Genomic DNA, 17908 nt, shown 5'->3' with positions numbered 1-17908 from the left:
GAGTAAAATGTCCTCTGAAGCTGACTTGGGATTCCCTAGCAGGGATGAGATGAAAGCAGCAAAGATGAGTTAGCAAATGGTGGGTTTTGGGGGCTTTGTTTTAAGAGAGAGAAGGAGAAGAGGGAGAACCCCAAGCAGGTTCTAGCCCTGTGTGGCGCCCAACATGGGTCTCTGTCCCACAACGCCGAGATCACAACCTGAGCTGAAATCAAGAGTCAGATGCTCAACCAACTGAGCCACCCAGGAGCCCTGCAAATGCTGGGCTTTTTAAGCCCACTTCCTGTCTTCTTTATAGAGCTTGGGCCATGTCAGAATGTCAGGGTGGCTTAATCAGTTAAGCATCTGACTCTTGATCTCAGCTCAGGTCTTGATCTCAGGTTGTGAGTTCAAACCCTGCATTGAGCTCCACGCCCATCATGGAGCCGACTTAAAAATGAAAAACAGAAACCTCCAGACGTGTCTCCATACTTCTACGTCTCCGTATATTCTGCTGGCTGAGTGACCCAGGGGTAACATCAGGTTTGTGTTTTTAATTCCAGGCTCTCAAAGCCTAGGTATTTTGTAACAAATACTTCCCAATGACTGTGGGGTTTTTCCAGGGACAACTTTATTTTATTTCTACTCAGACTTAAAGTTTACCTGTCATCAGGTTAGATGGGTGTGGTTTTTCCCCATCCAGGTTCACCTGGCCAAGTGTGGGCATGTGGTGGCTGGGGAGGTGGGTTAACCTGGCTCAGACTTTGTCACCCAAGGAAGATGAAGGGAGAAGGGTTCAAGGGAGCAGAGGGGGTGTGAGAGAGCAATTGAAACCATGGTCCCTGGGGCACCTGGGTGGCCCAGTTTGTTAAGCATCTGCCTTTGGCTCAGGTCATGATCCCAGGGTCCTGGGATGGAGCCCTGCATTGGGCTCCCTGCTCAGTGAGGAGTCTGCTTCTTCCTCTCCCTCTGCCCCTCCCCCCTGCTCCTGTTCTCTCTCTCTCTCTCTCTCTCTCTCTCTCTCTCTCTCTCTCTCTAATAAATAAATAACAATCTTTAAAAGAAACCATGGTCCCTAGAGTCCAGGCTGGGTACGTAGGACTGTACTACATAGCAGACTTGTTTGGAAGGCTGCTGGGGTCATGGCTCAGGGTGGAGATTGCAATACAAGAAGGAGTGAGCTAGAAACATCTTTGGGATGGATGTAGATGGAGATGCACAGCAGAAGAGCTGAAACGGACATTGAGGCAGGGTGCCATTGTTGGTAATGATGAGGTCTAAGCTATGACCACAGGAGAGTGGCTGATGAGGGCGGGGGAAAGGCACTGCAGAGAGAAGCTATAGTAACAAGAGGCCAAAGCATCCTGGAAGGGTCATCTGTGTGGATATTGAAAGAAACCAGTAAGACTTAGGAAAGGAGAAATCTCAAGGAGGAAGGAAAGAAACAGATGCTAAAAAAATTGTAAACTGTCATATCTCCTGGACTTTGAGGATTGTGTTGTCTATATAAAAGTGGTACTTGGCTTTTGCATCTTGAGAGGTCTTTTAGATATAAAAGTATTTGAATTTCTTCAGCATCAGGGTAGGATCCTTAACTGGGTACAAGTTGGGCACTCAATACATATTAGCTGATTAATTCATTTTGATTTAGGAGAATACTAAAAACAGTTGACCAGCAGTCCTTGACATAGGGACCAGTGAATGTGACCTGTGGCCAGGGGTGTGCTCCATGGGAAGAGTTTATCCTGCAATCGGGCTCTGTGTGCACACTGGGAACCCCACAGCTGAGCACTTAACCAGACCAGTGTTCTGGGAGTGCTCGCTATCACCTGCTCCTCTGCCCCTCGGGCAGTAGGAATGAAGCCCCAGGAGAGCACCCAGGTACTCCCAGGTTTTCCAGCCTGGATTGTCAAGAGGTCTTTTCCCCTAAAGTGTATCTGAGCTCAAGGAACTCATGGACCCTTTCAGAGGGTTCTAAAGGGGGACAGATGTTCTATTTCTCACCCTCTGGATGGGTCTCACAGCAGCCTCCCGTGGTGGTTTTCCTGAGCTCAGATCTGATACCTCCTCAAGCCCCCACACCACCCCATCCCCCCATTGTTCAGATCAGAGAGACAAAACCATCAGATGACCACAGTGGGGCCCCAGAGGTCCTAACCTGAACATTTGTCCTGACAACAGCAGCGAACACCCTGGCATTCAAACGGTTTGATTTGTGATCTCTTTCAAATGGTTTGTTGATTGGTTTATATATCTCTTCTCCTTTCACCAGGAGAAGTATTTCTTCGAGTGAATGAATGGACAGATTGTAGAATGAAGTTTGGCTTCTAATTGAATGGCTTTTTGTGTCCAAAGTTAGAGCCCCATCTGCGCTCCAAGTGCCACTTTCCTAGCAGCTCTGAGATAGTGTCTACCGAACTGTGCCCAGACCACCCCGCATCCCAGCAGGTGGAACCAGAGCTGGCTGCTTTGGAATCAGAACAGTCTAGCTGATAGGCATTAAGCATACAGGGAAAAATATTGTTATGGAATCAGGTCAAATTAGTACATGGTGCCTGGTGATGCTATCCTGGGCTATGTAGAAAAGTACACTTCCACCGTCTACAGAAAAATACCTGGTGAGGGGGTGCCTGGGTGGCTCAGTTGGTTAAGCATTTGCCTTTGGCTCAGGTTGTGATCCCGGGGTCCTGGCATCAAGCCCTGCCTCTCTCACTACCCCTGCTCCTCCTCTCTCTCTCACTCATGTGCTCTCTCGCTCTCTCGCTCTCTCTCTCTCTCTCAAATAAATAAGTAAAAATTGTTAAAGAAATAAAAATCAAATGTTCCTTATCAAAGTGTGAAGCAGGCCATAGCATGTCTGTTTTGCAGCTCCTGATGGTTCCATTAGCTGCACGCTGCCCTGCTTCCCATCCCCTTAGCTAGGGTGGTTTGTCTCATTGCAGATGGAATAAGGGCCCTAATTCTTTTCATCATCTCTGTTCCTTCAGCAGCTCTGCTACAGAATGTTCCAAAGAAGAGGCCCCGCTTCAAATGCAAAGGGTCTTTTCCGTTGCTAGTACTTAGCAAGACAAACATTGGTTTGTTGTCCAAGCAGCAATTGATTAGGGAGCATATGTTTCCAAGGAGCTTGACAGCTGGGAAGCGAGGCCAAATTGAGAAACCAGTTGGAAAACCTCAGCCCAGATGTTTTCAATAAGCTTCTTGTTCCCCACAATGCATCTGAGGCACTCTGGTTTGAGTCCTGACCAGCCATCGGTCACAGCACACACGTCTCAGCAGGGCCAGGGAGTCAGGGACTAGCCCCCTGTCCTCCCTGACCTCGAAGAGTCTCAGAATCTCCTTGGTTTTCTCATCTCTACAATGGGAGTATTCGTATCTGCATTTTCCCTGCATCACGGAGACAATGGGATTCCCTGTTTTTCTGATTTACTGGAAGGAGGAAGGGGAAGGGGCTTGAACATGTACTAGGCACATACATTATCTCACCAAATCTCCATGGTGACCTGCTTGTTGGGGATCTTTGTTTTCACTTTAGAAATGGGAAACAGGCTTGGTCAAGCAGCTGGCCAAGTTATGTGGTGTCCAGGCCGGAGGCAGAGAGAGTCTGATCCCTGGTTATCTAGCTCCATTAACCTGTCAAGTCCTGCCTGGAGCCCTGAGAAAAAGACATTTGATTTTGTTTCCTTTCAGTTTGTAGCAGCACTTACAAACATCACCCTTTAGCACTTTGAGAAAAAATTATTTTGAGTTGGGGTGAAAGACACGTAACATAAAATATGCTGTTTTCACCATTTTTCAATGTGCAACTAGGGAGTGTTAGGACCTTCATATTGTTGCACAACCGATCTGTAGAACACATGTTATCTTGCAGACCTGAAGCTCAATCCCCATTAAACAAACACTTCTCATGCTCCCCTCCCCACGCCCCCGGCAGCATCCATTCTACTTTGTCTTTGGGAGCTAGACTACCCCAAGTACCTCATCTAGGTGGAATCGTACAGTTTTTGTCATGTTGTGATCGGTTATGTCACTGAGTATAAGGCCCTGAAGGTTCATCCGCGTTGGACACTGTGTTAGAATTCTCTTCCTTTTTGAGGCTAAGTCCAGGGTGTGTGTATACTGCAGCTTGTCAGTGGACACGTGGGTTGCTTCCAGCCTTTGGCTATTGTGAATAATGCTGTAATGCTCATGGGTGTGCAAATATCCCTTTGACACCCTGCTCTCAGTTCTTTGGGCTATAGACCCAGAAGTGGGGATTGCTGGGGCTCAGGGTAATCCCATTTTTATTTTTTAGGTTTTTATTTATTTATTGAAATATAGTCAACATGCATTACATTAGTTTCGGGCGCACAACCTAGTGATTCGAAAAGTCTGTGCATGCTCCCCACAAGTGTAGCTCCCGTCTGCCACCACACAATGCTATGACAGTACCATCGACTCTATTCCCTGGGCTGTGCCTTTCATCCCTGTGATTTCCTCACTCCATGACTGGAAGCCTGTATCTCCCATTTTTCATTTCTTGAGGAACTGCCATACTGTTTTCCAGCATGGCTGCACCATTTTGTATTCCTGCCAACCACCCATGCACAAGGGTTCCAGTTTCTCCACAACTTTGCCAATCCTTAATATTTTCTCTCCTTTTGACAGTAGCCATTCTAATGGGTGTGAGGTAGCATCTTGTTGTGACAAACCCTCTAGCACTTGGCCCGCTGAAGTGCACATCTCTACTTGGTGCAAATCAGGTACAGACATGTGAGGTGAGCAGAATTGCACAGGGCCCCCCAGCCCTGCCTTCACCTGACTTCTGGAAGGTGATGGGGCAGCTCTGTGGCTTTAGTGTAGCAGGGGAAATGTCAGGGAGAGAGAAGAGCACTGAATGGACCAGGCTCTGGGCTCAGGGGGTGGCCCTGCAGGATGAGCCACCCTCTGAGCCAGAGCTCTGTGTGTCAGGTGGGCTGACTATCCCTGAGGCATGGGGAAGTCAGAGGAGGTGATACATATGGAAATTCCTTAAAAACTCTAAACCCTCAGGTGCAGGTTAGCTTAGCTTTTTACTGAGAGGTCAGAGTTCAGCCTCTGCTGTAGATGGAAGGTGAGTCTGACTGGTGCCATGACCAGTCTAACTACAGTAGCCATCGTCATCCCTGTTGCCTTGTTTGAGTAACTGTGAGCCAAAAACAAACTAGGCATGTGCCATGTATTATCTCTGGTCCATACACAGCCCTGCAGTTGAGGCATCTGACAAGGCATCTGACTTGACCAAGGTCGTATAGCTCAGTGACTCTGCCAGAATGAAACCCAGCTTAGTATCCAAAATCTTGTCTCTGTCTACTCTATTATGTGACAACTGGGCTTAAATCTGGTTTCTGTCCAAATCACACTCAATCTACCATGTCTGTGCCTACTGTGGAAAGGGAATCCAGATGCCCTAGAACTATATCCGGTATCTCAAACATACTACACATCAATTGGTGACCACAGTAATTATCAAAATTAGGGAAAAATCCTCTATGACATTGGTGCCCTCCAAAGACTCAACGGCTCTTGGTCTCCCTCTTCTCTGCTTCCTTTAGGACCCATCTGGTTGGACAATATCTACTGCACAGGCAGAGAGGCCACCCTCGCCGCCTGCTCCTCCAATGGCTGGGGTGTCACCGACTGCAAGCACACAGAAGATGTGGGCGTGGTGTGCAGTGACAAAAGGATTCCTGGTTTCAAATTTGACAACTCATTGGTCAACCATATAGAGGCAAGTCTTGTGTTCTTAATGATTCCCACACATGACTATTTCCCTTCTTACGTGTAACTCACTTACTCACTTCTCACCTGCCCATTCCAAGAATAGCATGTGAGTGCTAAGGAAGGGACCCAAGCCAGCCTGATTTGATGCTGGGCATCGGAGGGGAGGGTTTCTGGAGAAAGGGAGACCACCAGTGGAGAAAGGGCATCCAGACACAAAGAATGGCTTGGGTGAAGGCTCCGAGGCCCTGAGGCATGAAGGGGGATGAGAAGTAGGTCAGTACTGCCCAAGACTAAAATGTGAATGTGGGAGTAGTATGAAATGAAGCTATAAATGTAGACATGAAAGCCCCTCTGTGCTCTGCCTAGGAGTTTGCCATTTTGAGTTGGGAAAATGTACTGGTTATTTTTTTTTAAGATTTTTAAATGTATTCATTCATGAGAGACACAGAGAGATAGAGAGAGAGGCAGAGACACAGGCAGAAGGAGAAGCAGGCTCCATGCATGGAGCCCGATGCAGGACTCGATCCTCAGTCTCCAGGATCAGGCCCTGGGCTAAAAGCAGCACTAAACCGCTGAGCCACCTGGGCTGCCCTGTACTGGTTATTAATTGCCATGTAACAAATTATCCCCCAAAGTTTGCAGCTTCAAAATATACTTTATTATCTCACTTAGTTTCTGAGGGTGGGGAATCCAGGAGTGGCTTAGCTGTTGACTCTGATCAAATTTTCTCATGAGGTCACCTGGGGCTGGGGGTCCTGTCCCATGCTGACTCATGTGGCTGTTGGCCAGGTTTGGTTCCTCGCTGTCAGCTGGAACCCTCTGATCCTCTGCATGCGACCTCTCTATAGGCTGCCTGAGTGTCCTTAAGACATGACAGTTGTCCTTCTCCAGAGTGAGTGATTTAAAAACCAAAGCTGAAGAAAGGCAACTTAAAATTGCCCTATTTGAGCTCCAAAGGAAGTTCTACCCAGACTGTGGTCTTTACATTTTCCTTTCATGACTCACAGCCATCCCACTCTTTTTTTCATATGTTCCTAGAGCACACTGCATACGCCCAGGAACTTGTGTAAACCTGCATTATAGCATGGAAAAGGATTTCCACCTTTCTCTCAAATGGGAAGGTCAGACCACTTCTAGCTGACACTCTTCAAATGCTGCTATTTTAGCTGGGAAAAGTAGACAAGATTGTTAAAGAGCTAATGTACTTTAGTGTTCCAGTTATCGACAGTAAGTTTGCTTTACTGTAAAGTCTGTGATTTGGAAGGTGGGCTTGTCCAGCCCAGTTTCACACTTCCCATCTCCACTGCTTATGACTTCACATGGGATAATTAGCACCCCTTTTCTAATGAGATTGGAAGCTCCTGGGGGATAGGGGTATACCTAATTCACCATTAGATCCAATAGAAATAGCATTAGGTACCTGATAGGAATGGTGTTTCCAAGCCGTAAATTTTCTTCTTTTTTTAAAAGATTATTTTTATTTATTTTTTTAAAGATTTTATTCATTTATTCATGAGAGATAGATAGATAGAGAGAGAGAGGCAGGGACACAGGCAGAGGCACCCAGGGATGCCCCCTAAATTTTCTTCTTAAGAGTACATACCAGAGGGATGCCTGGGTGGCTCAGTGGTTGAGTGTCTGCCTTCAGCTCAGGGTGTGATCCTGGAGTTCCGGGATCGAATCCCATATTGGGCTCCCTGCATGGAGCCTGCTTCTCCCTCTGCCTGTGTCTTTGCCTCTCTCTCTCTCTCTCTCTCTCTCTCTCTCTCTCTCTCTCTCATTCTCTGTGTGTGTGTGTCAGTGAAGAATAAATAAATACAATCTTAAAAAAAAAAAACACACATACCAGAGATCCTTATCCCCATAGGTGAAGAACCTCCCAGGATCAAATATCAAATTAAACAATGATAAGAAGCACATAGAAGCAAATCATTCCTTCATTGCATTGCCCTGCTTAATAGAAAAATGAGCTTATTTGTAAGATCTTCAATGGGCCTCTATTCAGCCTAGAACCTCAGGATAATACAGTTGGATTATCGAGTGACGATCCAGTCTTCCGATCATAAAAAAGTAACTAGTAGTTTGAAAAAAAGGTGGGCCAAAATGTCAGTGGGAGAATGAAAAGACTCATCTGCCATTAGAAAAAAAATGATTCTGGAAAAAAGGATTCTGGATATGGCACTTCAACAGGGAAGTGTTTATTGAATGTGGCTCCTAGAAAAAAAACAGAACCTTGATTGGGTAGACTAGGTGGAGAAACGACACCCAAAAATATAGTAAGAAGTACTTTTGTATTCTGGAAGTTCTAAGAGTCCCCCACAAAAGCTTAGTACCTGTCTTATTCTGGACCTTAGTTGGGTACCTGCTGTACACACAGCGTGGTCTGGAATACCATTAGGGAAAGAAAACATGGCCCTTATAACCTGAGAAGACAAGATGCTTGCCTTGGCAAAGCTGGAGGATCATTCCAAGGCAAAGAGCCTAGACTCTAAGTGAATTTACAGTAACCCAGAGAGGGCTATGGTGAGGATAACTGGTTTGAAGAGTGGGATGACTCCCACCGCCTTCCATGCTTTGCATCTTCCTAGAAGGCTTCCCTCTTGCTATTGTACAGTCAGGCTGGTTACCATGAGCCACACTGGGAGCTTTCTCATCCTACTGGAAAAGGAACTCCAGACACTGTGGGAACTCTGAACTAATGAGCAGTAATCCCCTGTAACCTCTTCCCTTTGGTGTCAGCTCAATGGAAGTCAGGAAAGGACCCACATCTCAAGATGTCTAAGGAGAAACTTCAAGAATTGCCACTCCATCTAGGACTTTGTGGCTAAAGCTCATGCTTACTGTCAGAGCTCGCCTGATGGATAGGGAGCTGCCCAGACCAACTACAAGGGATATTTGTGGGATGTTGAGAAGTTTCTCCAAAATACCTCATGTAATAGCCTGTGTCAGTGGCTGAAATCATGGAATCATTCCTCTTGGCTAAAGAAATGTCCCCTATTAAATGTTTGTGGATGAGAGGAAGAGATGTAGGCTGGTGGACATGGAGTTAGGTGGGGTCACAGTGCGGTGACTAATAGTACCTAGGAAAACTGCAAGTTAATCAATATGAGCACAGTGGATGGTCTCTAACAGTAGTTCCTGGGGTCCCGCTCCTGCCTCTTCAACAGCAGACATTTACATGGAGGTGAAAATGTGCACTGATAAAAGTTGTAGAGGACACCAAACTGGAAGGGATTGCTGGGATATAACATTACTGAATGAGATTCAGAAAAACCTCAGTAAGTTGAGATAAATAGGCCCAAACTATAATATATTAGGGATGAATAGAAGGTCCTATTAAAGGTTCATGAAAAAAAAAATCGGCTACAGAATGAAAGCCAGGGTGAGTGACTGAAAAACATTGATTATATCTTTAAAATCCCTGAAGGGGGGGACGCCTATGTGGCTCAGCGGTTGAGCATCTGCCTTTGGCTCAGGGTGTGATCCCGCGGTCCCGGAATCAAGTCCCACATCAGACTCCCTGCGTGGAGCCTGCTTCTCCTTCTGCCTGTGTCTCTGCCTCTCTCTCTGTGTCTCTCATGGATGAGTGAATAAAATTAAATAAATAAATAAATAAATAAATAAATAAATAAATAAATAATCAATCAATCAATCCCTGAAGGAGATTGACCTAAAGCTCTGTATAAGCCAAAGCTATGATATGGTGGGGGAAAAAAAAGTGAATGTGCACAAATGGAAGAATTCATCCCCTAAACTCTTTGTTTTTTTTGGATCAGGAACTGAGTACAGAGTTCAGTTCAGGGGCCATCTCTTAGCTAGAGGACAGACCAGCAAGGTGGAGATAGATCTAGAAGTCATATCATATAAGGAAATGAAGATACGGTGACAAAATAGAGAGGAGAGGAGACATCTCTTTAAATATCTGAAATGTTACCGTGGAGAGGATACGTGATTTATTCTAACCCAGAACCAAGATGGGTAAGAAGGTAAAGGGACATAGATTTCACCTCGGCATGAAAACTCTGTAACGCTTAGGGCTGCCCCACGGTGGATGGGGCTAGCCTGTTAGTAGCAAGCTCCCTGTCACTAGAGTAATTCAAGCAGGAAGGGGATGGCCTCCTGCCAGGAATGCTGCAGCCAGATTCCTGCACTGGGAAGGAAGCAGGATGAGGTGATTGCCAAGTTCTAAGATCCCTTGTTACTCTTCATTTATGAAAACACACCCAGCCCACGTAGGGGGTTGCCCATAGCTGGCTCTTGGCAGTGTACACCATTGTGTGAATTGGCGTCTCTCTTTCTCTCTGTCTCATCCTCTCACATGCACGCACACACGCACACATGCACGGAAGGGATGCCTGCTGGTGTGTGTGCTCTGGCTGTCTCCCTGCCTCTTCTCTGGGCCAACACAACCTTGGCCTTGAAAGCAGTAGCAGACTTTCTACCCTCACTCTTCCACATCAAAGTGTGAGCACTAAGGCCCTCCCTCGACTTCCCCAGTTCAGGGTTCACAAATTCAAAAGTGGCCAAGAGTGGAGTGTTGGTCAAAAGGAGATGCCAGCTAATGCTTTCTCTGTGTCTTATGATCCCAGGAGCAAATGACTGACCTAATGAACGTGGTGAGGACACCTCCCCCCCACACCCCCATCCCATTTCCTCCCACCCCTACTCTGAAGGGTATGGCCTGGATCTCTAACATCCGTCCGCATTGACTCCTGGAGACTGGGGGCAGATCACAGACTATTAGAGATGACTCTCACAGGCTTGTGCCTTCTCCACAGTACATTGGAATTCTCCAAGCAGAGAGTGGAAGAAAACTGAGCATCAGTCTAGACCAAGTTCATCCCACTTTGGAATGCCCGAGGCATGATTCACTAAGCCCTGGAGACTGGCTGATGAATTTCACTCAATGAGCTAACTGTGCTTCCAGTGGACTCCTGCATCTGCTTGGGGCATCCTCAGGGGCTCTTTGACACTTCATGAGTTCCCTTCTAAAGAAGGGAGGAAGCACATCTCCTGTATATGAATGACCCCACCAAGGGAAAGTTCATAGGTTTAGGTCCTGGGCTACCTGTTGGCAAGCAGCCAAAACACGGGGCAAGTCCATTTTCTTTTCTTTCTTTCTTTTTTTTTTTTTTTTAAGATTTAACTTTTATTTATTCATGAGAGACACAGAGAGAGAAGGAGGCAGAGATGCAGGCAGAGGAAGAAGCAGGCTCCATCCAGGGAGCCCGACGTGGGACTCAATCCCGGGTCTCTAGGATCACACCCTGGGCCGAAGGGGCGCTAAACCACTGAGCCACCCGGGCTGCCCAAGTCCATTTTCTTTATTAAGATAAGCTGGTTCGTTTCTCTCCCTTCCAACTATGGTAGTCTGTAAACCAGAGCGGCACTGGTTTTCTCCATCAAAATGACACAGCGTGTGCTCATCATTTACTAGGTAGTTTTAAATATTCTGCAGAGGAAAGAATTCAGATGATTTCTGTCAAAGTGCTTAGCAGACTATGAGGTGCTACAGTAGGTTAGCCCTGCAGATTCACCAGCCTTGGTTCATGGCATCCAGAAAATTCAGGCAGTCTCAGTTCTCCAGAACTCTCTCACAGATCCAGTCTCTGTGACACAGACTGTACTGTCCCATCTAGCTGTGTAGCCCATTTCAGACCCCCAGAGTTGAAGGCAGAACCCCTGAGTTCCAGTCTGATGGAGTCTGAGACTTGCAGCTGGGTGTCCGGGGTGCCTGACCCTTCCTGGGTCTCTGGACACCTCACTGTCAAACAGCATTCTCATAAGACCAATGAGTCAGAGGCCAGTCCTCAAAACCTTCTCAAAAAGAGGCAAGCAGGAGCAAATTCTGAAATGCAAAATACTCGTGCATCCAAGCAAACGGATCTTTTTTTTAAACCTAGGAAACAGAGCCCCAACTAAACCTCCCAGGATTTCAGAGGCTCTTAACTTGAGAGGCTTTGTTTCCTGTCTGTGGCACTGGACAAGTTGGAAAAAGCATTAGATAAGAAGAGATTACAAATCCAGATGCCCTCCTGAGTCAACTTCTCTACTCAGGCTGTTTTGCACATTGCTAAGTCATGTGCTCATAGGAGGGCTCAAGGCTGGAGCCGTGTGCTGTGAGATCAGGGAACATACAGATCTTTTCCTTTTCTTCACCTTCCCACACCACCTTCTTACGTACCCATTAAAAAAAAAAGATTTTATTTATTTATTCATGAGAGATGCAGTGAGAGAGAGAGGCAGAGACACAGTCAGAGGGAGAAGCAGGCCCCAGGTAGGGAGCCTGATGTGGGACTTGATCCCAGGTCCCCAGGATCAGGCCCTGGGCCAAAGGCAGCACTAAACCACTGAGCCACCAGGGCTGCCCTACATACCCATTTTTTAAAGTCTCTTTTGCAGAGGTGGTTAGGTTACCAGAACTGATTGGAAACCCCCAGGCCATGAGATTTAGGTGTGGCCCATCCCTTAAGTGGCCTCCAAGCCTCAGTTCCTCTTTGTGCCCCGAGATCTGCAGAGGCCAACAGAGGGCCATAGAGGACATTGCTGGGAGAATCTGGTACCCCTCCCCTCCACACTTTCACATCCTTCTGGAAGGACCCTGAGACCTGAAGAAAGCTCTTTCTTCTCTTAACCGCAGGAACTGAGGCTGGTGGGAATTCTTAAAATTCCAGGAGTCCTGGTTTGTCAGCTGCCAGAATGCTTCAAGGTTTCCCTCTGGGCAGCAGTCTTATCTCACCAGCATCTGGGGCCTCTAGGAAGGTCTGAGAGCTTTCCAGCCAAAAGTATGACCCCTTGCCCATTCCCCATCGCCCTGGCCACCAGAGAGTGGGTGCAACAGGTTGTACTGGGTAGTTTCAGAAAGAAAAGGGGTCTGTTCTCATCTTGGTGCAATTTTGAAGGTGGGAGTCCCTCCAAACCTAAATGTAGTCCTGCTTCTTCCCTGATGGCCGCAGGATGCCTGGACGGGCTCCCTCTGTAGTAGGAGGAGAAATGGTAGCAAGTAGGCAGTTTGTGCCAGACTCTCCCACAGGGGGTAAGGAGCTATGGTGGAAGCCCAGAGCCTCTGAATCCCCCGTCTTGCTGACCTATTGAGCTGGGCCATCACTTATAGCTGTCCTGGGTTTGTCTTGTAGCTCACAGGGAGTTTGGGCAAAAGGATGTATGTATAAGATCCTGTCTGGTGTTAACATTCCATGATTCTATTTATTGAATCTCTATGTGGTCAGGGTTTGCCAGCCACCACAAGGACACAAAAGTTCTAAGGGGGCACCTGGGTGGCTCAGTCGATTGAGCATCTGTCTTTGGCTCAAGTCATAGTCCCAGGGTCCTGGGATCGAGTACCACATCGAGCCCCACATTGGGCTCCTCATCGGGCTCCACAAGGAGCCCGCTTCTCCTGCCCCCTGCTCCCCCGTGCTCTCTGGTGAGCGCTCACTCTCTCTCTCTCTCTCTCTCTCTCTCTCTCTCTCTGTCAAATAAATAAGATCTTTTTTAAAAAAAAAATAAAAGAAGATTAAAAATAAATGTAGTTCTAGGGTGACCTATTTTCCTGACTAAAAATAGGTCAGAGCATCTGAAAAGCAAAAGGGCATTTATGCGGGTAACAGAACAAAATATTTGAAATTGTGTGCATCCTGACAAATCTGGGAACCTGATTCCTGGCTGGGGTGTGGCTCACACAACTTTTTGAAAAGCATCAATATTATTATAATTGTGTGAGAGGTGAAATAAGTAAGTAAACAACATCATACTTACCTGTTAGAAGAAATAAATAAGTAGCATTATAATTTATCTTGGATGAAATAAATGGATGGACAGCATGTACTCAGTTCGAACATACGAATCGGATGGGACATCTGTGGCAGTTTGGAGAGGGAGAGAACAGAGAATATGGGAGATTACATATGGAAAAGATGCAAGATGGGAGAAGCGGGCAGGAGAAGGACTCATTGCCCTGGTTGGGGGATCCCAGTGGTGTGAGTAGGGTGGGGCTGCAGTGCACCGGAGGAGTTCAAATGAGTCACTTCAACCATGCGGGAGGGGTCAGTGCCAAAGACTCCCTCCCACTGGATCCCCAGGAGTCTGTTGCTAAGGTAGCTGGACTGTATCTGGCCATGTGTTCATTTGATACATTTTAATAGAACACCAGACACTATGCCAGGCACTGAGAATAAAGAGATTGATGGGGTGGACAGCCTTGCCTTCCTGGAGATTCCAGTCTAGTAGTAAAGGACAGTTCCACAAATTGTTACTTTGTTACCATGGTGACAATTTACCCTGAGAAGCAGTAGGGACCCCAGCTGGGAGGCTGGCCCAGGACTTGGCTGGTCTGTGGCCTCAGCCCCCCTGCTGGAACAGGTGTCCTGCCAGCTTCCTGCAGACGGCAGAGCTTGCTTGTTCTCCAAAGAAGCAGTCTCTGTTACCTACCCCCAGTGCTTTCTGGTTGGAAAATGAAATACAGAGCGTTCGATTTTCCAGCAGCCTTGTAAGGCTCTTGATTTATAGGAGGAGGTCCCAGACAGACTGCTGTTTTTTTCCTCTGGTGGCTCAGAATGATCTCAGCTCCCCACACCACCCACTCCCGAGTGGTGTCCATCACATGGAGCTGAGGAGCACGAATCACCGCAATGCCTTTTCTCTTCTACTTCATCCATCTGACCCAGTAGAAGTCACTGGATAGAGAATGTTACTTCTGACTTAGCTCTTTACTCTGTGAATTCCTGATTTGATCATCAAAAGGAGATAATTACAGCGTGGCCAGATTCTTCTACTACAGTTCGCCTCATGCTGTTGACAGATGATACCCACTTAACCATCTAGATGTGTGCTGAGGGTCAGATCAGCTTTTGGTTCAGCTCAATAACTTCCTTAGCATCAGATTTTGAGAGGAAAGGTAGGGTGTTAATAGCTTAGATGACGGGCACCCCCGGTGGCGCCGCGGTTTAGCGCCGCCTGCAGCCCGGGGTCTGATCCTGGAGACTCGGGATCGAGTCCCGCGTCGGGCTCTCTGTGTGGAGCCTGCTTCTCCCTCTGCCTGTGTCTCTGCCTCTCAGTCTCTCTCTCTCTGAATAAATAAATTTAAAAAAATAGCCTAGATGACAAGGGAGTGCATGGAGAAAGTGTAGACTTCTGCTCTTCCATCCATAAGTCACACAAGTAGTGCTTATGCTATAAAGAGAGAGGCAAGTGCTGCCTCGTTTATTTTGCATTAAACAAAGAATAAAGAGAGTCTTTATTACATTTTTGGCTTGGGAGCTCGATGTTCAGCTAAGATGAATTCCTGTAATTGGATTTTTAAAAATTACTATTGGTTCACTCCAAAAATATTTGAGGACCCACTATGTGTCATGTCTGGCACTGGGAGCCATGGGCAATACCGAAGTGAATAAGGCCCAATCCTGCCTTTAGGAACTCACGAATCAATGAGGTGGCAAAAACGCAGGGAGAGAAAAATAATAATAATAATACAAGATAGTCAGGATAAGTCAAGGACTAACTAACCGAGTGACTCAGAAAGCAAATGCAAGGGGAATAAAGAGATCAGATCTCTGGGGACCAGATATTTGGGGAAGGGGGCTTTGTGAAAGAGATGGTATTGTGTATTTCCTCCTCTGTCATGAGTGACAGAGAGACTTGCCTGTCTGGTTGGCCCATGTGTCCCAGGGCCTCACACGGTGCCTGGGTTGTAGTACCACTCAACAAACATTTTTCAAATGTATGAATGAGATATTGTCTCTGAGGTCAATGGGACTCAGAGAGAAGAAAGAGAGAACTGCCGGGAGGTTCAATGCTGGGCTTTCAGGAGTGATATCCGTGGCAGTGACAGAAGGTCGCCGACTGGAAAAAGGGAAGGGAAGGGGTGTTATGGATTAGAGCAGGGAGCCTAAGGCCTGGGAGCCATGGGAAAGCTTGGTGCAAGACATGACTACGCAGTGGGCAAGGTGGATGACTGTGCCGCTGGTGTGTGAGGTGGACCAGGTCAGCAATTCCTCCCCAGTGGGGAGACACTCAGCCCGTGTGAGATGCCAGCTAGTCATTTCACGTCCACAGTTCTCATTGCCATCTGACTGGCAAATGGAGGTGGGAAGGAGACAGTGATGGAAGGCTAGACGGGGTGTTGCTGAGTGGCTGGACGGTAGGTGTGAGGAGGGGCAGGTGCAGAAGGCAGGTGAGGCTTGTGGTCTGCAAGCTGGAATGGCGGAAGCCTGACTTGGTGAGCGGAGGAAAGGTTGAGGGTATCTTGGATGTATTTGGTTTGAGGTGCTAAGGAAGGTGCCAAGCTAGTAGTTGGGAAAATGGATCTCTGTCCTGGAGGGCCAGTTTTTGAAATAGCTGAATAAAGACAGTTCAGAGCTAGAAAGCAAGATGCAGGAAGTGTTCACAGTAGAGGGATGAGGCTTGCTTAGCAAGCAGAAATTGTGTGGAACTGACCAGCCATGCACTCTCATTGGGAGGACTGCGTACTCGCGTATCCCGCCTCCACGGTCCTTCCTCCTCAACACCTCTCCTGGGATGCCTTCTCAGGTGGGGAGCCCTGGGCTGATATTCAACAACAGCTTCTAGAGCAGAGGGAAGGAAGATAATTGGGCTAAGATGGGGCCCTTACAAACACACCTCCCAGCTGACAGACTTTGCACCTAGTACCGAGCTTTCAAATTGTGAAGGGACATCCTTGTCGTCTGGCTTGCCTTGCCTCCCCCTACTGTAGCTTTACCTGATGCAATCTTCAACTCGACTTTCAAAATCGGTGATTTTTCCTCCTTGGCGACAGCCCCAGATGGTCACATTGTGGAATTTTTGCAAGTCATTCACAGATGCTGCAAAAGTGAAATGTCCTGCAGGCACAAGACTGGGAATCCTGCCCTGGTGCTCCTTGACCAGCCTTTCTTTCCACCAGCTCACTGGCTGAAGCAAGGCAGGTCCTGACCCCCCTGCACCTTGACTTTCCCTTTTGGACGTGGGTGATCCCCTGCTGGGGATGAGATGAGTTCTCAGTAGCACAAGTTTAGAAGGTTCTCTGAATTCCTTGGAGGGAGGCCTTTTCGGAGACCTGGGTAAACTCTTAGCTCTGGCAAGAGACAGCATTTAGACTTTCATTTTAATTTGAAAATGTGCCAGATGCATTACAAGCTTCTGGCCCAAAAGGGTTTAATATATAACCGGTAAGTCAAGAGAGCCCTTTGTTAGGAAAGAAAAACATGTCTATGTTTTAGTGGTTCATATCTTCTCTTTTGGAGTTGAACTTCTGAGGAAAAAAAAATCTAACTCTTGTGGTGATGGAAGAGATTCCATAGCAGTGAAGTAAGGAGGGAAGTTCTGTGTGTATGTGTGTGTTTTCCTGCACAGAAGTCTCTGAGAGGCCTATGTGAGCTAGTTAGCTAGCAGTGAGCCTTGGATGTGCGCCACGAAGGGTTTCCCTGCTGCCCTCTGGCCGGAGTCCAGGCGCAGCTGGGAGGCAGCCCCTCTCTCATGTAGGCTCGGGTCTGACTCATGGCTCCTCCCCACTGGAGCACAGGATGGACTTTAGACGTGTAGGCCCCAAGGGGACCACCCAGAAAGCTGAGCTCCTAGCTCTGCCCCGTGTGGGTCTACTCTGTACCTTGTGCTGGACAGGGCATGGGTAGGAGGGCAGAGACCAGTGGTCACCAGTCCAGAGTCCAAACTTGGTCTTCACCCTTGTTTACCTACTTATTGGCTGTGTGAACCTGGAGAATTGTGAAGTCTTGCCAAGTTCTCTCATTTTTCACCTGGAACATGAGTGTACCATTGCCCTGCTCCTAGATTGTCATGGGAATTGAGGGACCACAGAGCCTGACATGGTCATGAGTTGGTTGGTGTTTGGTAAGTGAGAGCCCTTGAAGTTTTTGCTATTCAGAGAGGAGACAGGGTCCTGTGGTTGGGGCATAGAGAGGAAGCCTGGTCCATCGAGGGCAGAGACTGTATTTTGTTGAGTGAATGAATGAAGTGAATTTGAGCCTGATGGAATGAGAAAGAGTTGGTTGCATGGAAGGAGAAAAGAAGACATTCCATTCTGAGGGAACAACCCTGACCACTTTTCTAAGGCTTTGAAGAGAACCAGGCCCTCTGGACTTCTCCTGCACCGCATAGGTGCACAAATAGACTCACGCTCCGGTCACACACAGACACACACAGAGATACACACCACACACACACACAGTGATTTGGT

General features: G+C 47.4%; 1 protein-coding gene across 1 annotated transcript in view; it reads left to right on the top strand.

Moving 5' to 3' along the window:
* The window catches only part of LOXL2 (lysyl oxidase like 2), a 90449-nt gene that overhangs the window by 31032 nt on the left and 41509 nt on the right, over positions 1-17908 (top strand). Inside the window, exon 3 of the mRNA XM_055300553.1 lies at positions 5550-5725. Within this exon, the coding sequence (XP_055156528.1) occupies positions 5550-5725 (176 nt within the window). The remainder of the gene's footprint in view (positions 1-5549; positions 5726-17908) is intronic.

This window comes from Nyctereutes procyonoides, unplaced genomic scaffold (genome assembly GCF_905146905.1).
Source record: "Nyctereutes procyonoides isolate TBG_1078 unplaced genomic scaffold, NYPRO_anot_genome, whole genome shotgun sequence".
NCBI lineage: Eukaryota > Metazoa > Chordata > Mammalia > Carnivora > Canidae > Nyctereutes > Nyctereutes procyonoides.
This window is presented reverse-complemented; position numbering and strand designations above follow the sequence as displayed.